The sequence below is a fragment of the Cynara cardunculus genome, assembly GCF_001531365.2.
Source record: "Cynara cardunculus var. scolymus isolate 2C chromosome LG 10, CcrdV1, whole genome shotgun sequence".
Lineage (NCBI taxonomy): Eukaryota > Viridiplantae > Streptophyta > Magnoliopsida > Asterales > Asteraceae > Cynara > Cynara cardunculus.
Genome location: NC_037537.1, coordinates 10,970,104 through 10,975,456, shown reverse-complemented (window position 1 = coordinate 10,975,456; position 5,353 = coordinate 10,970,104). Strand labels below are relative to the sequence as shown.

Here is a 5,353-nt window from a genome sequence, read left to right as displayed (position 1 = left end):
CAATTTATCACATGTATACACATACATAACATATGCATGCATCCTCTTACATTCATCATGTCTTTGCACATATATCATCCATGTATATTATTTTATCATGCATACCATTTAGATATTCAAATATTAATCACGTATAATTTTACCTTAACCCAGATTGTCTGAAACCGGGTTATAACAAAAACCAGTATATCCCACCTGAAAGTGGGGTCTGGCCCGTACCCCGGGGGAGGGAAGAAGACATATGCCAACCTGACCTTGATCCCGAATAAAAGAGTGGCTCTTTTCTTGAAGACCCCCAACATGTGAAAAATATGTGAAAGAGAGAAATTTAACCCCAAAAGTATGTGGAAATATATAAAAAGGAGGGAATACTATGAAAAGGAAGAACTAGAGACAGGATAGGCAGACATGATATACTAAAATTTAATCAAAAGGCGGAAATTAAATCTATAACAAAAATGATGATAGCACTGATTCAAAACAAACAGCGTATGCGAGTAAATAGTTACATATAATACCTGAACTTGAATATCTTTACTTGTATGACTTAGATGCCTTGTATTTCTCAAAAAACGTGATTTGGTTGATGGGATTTTGTATGATACTTATAAGAGCGATGAAATTGATATTCAAATATTTCTTTTTAGAGTGTATTCATTTGACTCCATAAGCGGGACCATCACCCAATAGCAAAGAATCTCCTGATTGTTTCATAGCAACTCTTTAACCTGAAAAAAATCCACATGTAGGATAGTTAATTAAAGCCTATGTGTGTCTTTAAGGCTTCTATTCGGTCCAAACTAGTGCTTATGAGTTTTATGACGAATAGCCTCCTAAGCTTCAACGATTGTATACATACTGAAAAGTAGCACATGTTTTTTCCTTTTTTATTATATCATTTTTGGTTGTTTCTATAATTTCAGCTGTTCTGAACATCATCATTCAAGCCCATTATAACTTAACTTCACAGGGGTTTAATGCAACACTAACCGAACCCGTGGATTCTGGTAGAAGGGTTGATCAGTTCAAAGAAATGGAGCCCAAACTGCACCCGGACGTAAAAGAATCTTTAAGAAAGCTGTGTGATGATCCAAAGACCACGGTGGTTGTCCTTAGCGGAAGCCACCATTCGATCCTTGATAAGGTTGTGTGATTTCTCCGCCACTCGACTTTTACATCATGAGCAAATGAAATCTTGCTGACTTGGTGAGAGTCTGCAGAACTTGGGAGAATTCAATATATGGTTGGCTGCAGAACATGGTGTGTTCTTAAGAACACCCAATAAGAAATGGATCAGAAACTTGCCAGAAATACATATGGATTGGGTCGATAGTGTGAAGGTGCATAAATCAATAAGTGTTTTCACGGGTTCAATCTTCAGTTAACTTGTTTAAATTCGATGTTGGTTTCAGCATGTCTTTGAGTATTTCACCGAGAGAACACCAAGGTCGCACTTTGAGCTTCGTGAGACGTCATTGGTTTGGAATTATAAGCATGCAGGTTGCCGCTGTGCCCACTTTATATTTAGGGGCAAGTTCATTTGAAAACAGTAAATATTTTGAGAACCGTGAGAAGTAAATATTCACAATGAATATCATGTATATTTATGATGAAATATAATGAATTTCCATGATATTCGTCATCATTATTATTCATGATGATGATTCATGATATTCATTATGAATATTCATTGATTCGTCATCATGATTATTCATGATGATGGTTCATGATATTCATTATGAACGATTCATGATATTCATTATGAATATTCATGATTTGTCATCATGATTATTCATGATGATGGTTCATGATATTCATTATGAATATTCATGCATCACTACAATAAAATCGGGTTTATATGACACCAGAAATTTGTAAGTGTCTTAGTAGATCGTTTTATAAGACAAAACACTTGTACATCCTATGTAAAGTGTTAAAATTAAGTTTATAAGATGTTTCTGGGTTTCTTAACAAGTTTTTTAGGACAATTTTGAATATTTCAATTTCTTATATAAACAAATGTTCTATAAAAAGATGCGTTCATAAGACAAATATCAAAAGTGTCCTATAAAAGAGCTAATATGACACTTTAATTTAAAAGTGTCCTAAAAACTTGTTAAAACACTCAAAAAAAAGCCGTATAAACTTCTTGTAGCACTTTTAAAAAGGACGTACAAATGTTTGGTCCTAAAAACTTAAATCCTATAAAACTATTTAGAACATTAAGAAGTTCCTGGCATCTTATAAACCTGATTTTTTGTAGTGTATATTCATTATGAATATTTAGTTTTCCGGTTCCCAAAAAATTTACAGTTTCTAAACGATATCCCCACACAGTGCTTCATATCTTTAGATCAACCTAATGTTTACATTATAATGACACTACGGACACTAGATGTCGAGTTTGGGAAGCTTCAAGCCAAGGACATGTTGCAGCACCTATGGACCGGACCGATATCAAACGCATCGGTAGAAGTGGTTCAAGGTGGCAGGTCCGTTGAGGTTCGTGCCGTTGGAGTCACCAAGGTTCGTCCTTTTTCCTTGTGCTCGTTTCTTTATGACGCGACTCACGAGCCATGTTTTTTACGGTCCCATTTTGTCGAAATTTAGGGTGCAGGAATTAAACGTATTTTAGGACAAGTCATACATTACAAAGATTTGAAGGAGCCGATTGACTACGTCCTGTGTGTAGGACATTTCCTTCCAAAGGTATATGAATGTGAACCTTTATGTTCTTTACAAATATTGTATGCATCATACATTTTTCGGGGGTTCTTCATAGAAATAACCAATTTACTCACCAATTTACTCTTTGGGTAGAGGTCTGCTCATATTCCACCCCACACCCCACCTTGAGGTGGAATATACTCGGCTTGTTTGGTTTATGATTGTTGTATACATGCGGTTTGTTATCTTTACATGTTATTACTGGTTTAGGATGAAGATGTTTATACATTTTTTGAGCCGGAGCCACAAACACCGGTCAGATCAAGTTTATCGAGTCCGGTTAATGGATCATCTACAGATCATTCTGTAGGAAGAAACGGATTCTCAGGACCACGCGGTAAAAAATCTCATCCATTTTCGGCTTCGGATGGTAACGATGCCTGCAACGAGAATGGTAACGGGAAAGATACGACACCGTCGATACTCGACCTCAATAGTAACAATTACTTTTCGTGTGCGGTCAAAAGAAAGCGGTCGAGTGCCAGGTATCTCTTAAGTTCATCGGCTGATGTCGTCTCTCTGTTGGAAAAATTGGCGGACGTTTCATCGGAGAGATGATCATGGTATACATATATATACACACCCACAAGTAAACATTGTGTGCATATAGAAATGTTTCGAGTCCAGGTAGGAGATGTAGAATACGGACACAGGGTGTATTACATACGTAACTCGTGCTGAGTCTCAATATTGGAACCACAAATGTCGTGAAATACGGTTTCATGGGACCCGCATGCTGTAAGACTATGTATTTTTGAAAGCGGCAAGTTCATTAGTTCGTAAAACGTGTATCTAGAACTTGTCGATTCGAACGTAAATTGCGTTGTTAGATTTTATTTCGATTGAAGTTTTGAGAATGCATCCTCTTAATTGTGTTGACACAACTCGACACGAGGGTGGCAACCACTGCAGTGTGGGTGTTAAAATTGCTTTGCGGATTGGTCTTTTTCAGGGCATTGGGCTCTTTCACTACAAGAAAAATGACCTTTAGAGAAGGTATTGTTTTGTACTTAAAAGTCTTAAAAGCTTGGGAAAATTGCATCAAAATGGAACAAACTTTCACCTTATTTCTATTTTGGGGAATCAACTTTCAAAATTATCATTTAGGGGTCTTTATCAAACTTTTTGTTTATTTAAGGGTCTGATTAACCTGTTAAATAGGTAACAGGTAATTTAATATGACTTGGCAAAAAAATTATTTAAATAAATATTACATGGAAATTATTTTTACAACTCATCATTATGATTAAAAGAAATTAAAATGCATCATGCCTTCACTTCACGTCGCCTACCTCTGCCTCTCCATCTTCCTTCAATCGTCTCCGACAGCAGCTGCCTATCGCCGTCGTCGCCCTCTCCAACAGCCGTCGCCCTCTCCGGGTCAGTTACTTATTCTTGATGCGTTCAGCCCATGTACAAACAAACCCTCTGTTAATGTTGAACTTCTTACCTCCAAATTTTGCGTAGCTTTTATCAACTCTCCTTTTTTCGTTGCAATGGGTTCCGTTTTAGCAATGTGAATTGTTATTGGGCATGTTTAGTTATTACCCATTTGGTTTGCAACTTGTTTTGTGGTGGGTTTGTGTGTAAAAAGGTGGAAAGGTTATGAATCTATATATATATTAAAGGAGAAACCAAGGTTGATGACTTGGCTTCTCCTAAAGGTTGGAAACTTATTTATCTTTTTTTTCATTGATTCTCCTTTAATCTTTTTTTTTTAATTTTACATTCTAATTTCTATAAACATTAATTATTCATTTATATTTGCATTTAACACAATCTTTTCATTTTCCCTAACTCTTCTTCATAAATTATTCATCATTCAATCTCTTTTTCTCGATCTCCATCACTTGATTTGTTTTTCATTTCATTTTTCTCCATCTCCATCACTTGATTTGTTTTTCATTTCATAAATTGTTATTTTTCAACAAATCTATTTTCAAGTTTATTTCGAGAAGACTAATTCAGGTATGCTTTCTTTTTTATTTTTTTGATATGACAACACTTTTATAGTTTTGATGGCAACAATGGTTCGATTAATCGTCTGATGATAGAATCTTGAAAGTATTACAAACCATGATGTAGCCTTAACAAATTTCAACATATTTTTGTAATGGTTATTTTTTTTTCAAGTACACTTTGAGAAAACTAATGTGTGTATGCATTCCTTATGACTTTTATTGAGATTTTTGAAGTTTTTTTGTTACAATTTTTCATGTAGCATCACCAAACTTCAACATGTCCTTTTTTAATGGTTATATTTTTTTAGGTTTATTTCGAGAAGATTAATCCGAGTATGCAACTCTTTTTAATTTTGTTAGGATTTTAGAGGTTTTTTTTTAAACTAATGTCTTCTACATTTTTCTTAAGTTTTTTTTTCCAATAGAACCAACAATATGTTTTTAGCAATTGTTTTAGAGTTTGGTTGACAACAACTATTCCTCATGGAATCTTGAGAAACCAAGTTTAATGAAAAACCATCTTTCATATTCATCTTTTATTTTCTCATTCTTATTTTATATTAAAATGTTTTCACATTAATCGTTAAAAGATTTCATTTTTGTAATTTAAATAATCAATATATATATATAAATCATTTCATATAATATAAAATTTAAATATCTTA

General features: G+C 34.3%; 1 protein-coding gene across 1 annotated transcript in view; it reads left to right on the top strand.

The window, feature by feature from the left end:
* Positions 1-3,285, top strand: part of LOC112519982 (alpha,alpha-trehalose-phosphate synthase [UDP-forming] 1-like) — a 22,871-nt gene extending 19,586 nt beyond the window's left edge. Inside the window, exons 13-18 of the mRNA XM_025128288.1 lie at positions 971-1,144; positions 1,221-1,340; positions 1,413-1,500; positions 2,396-2,526; positions 2,611-2,709; positions 2,938-3,285. Coding sequence (XP_024984056.1) covers positions 971-1,144; positions 1,221-1,340; positions 1,413-1,500; positions 2,396-2,526; positions 2,611-2,709; positions 2,938-3,285 — 960 coding nt within the window. The remainder of the gene's footprint in view (positions 1-970; positions 1,145-1,220; positions 1,341-1,412; positions 1,501-2,395; positions 2,527-2,610; positions 2,710-2,937) is intronic.
* Positions 3,286-5,353: the final 2,068 nt, after the last annotated feature.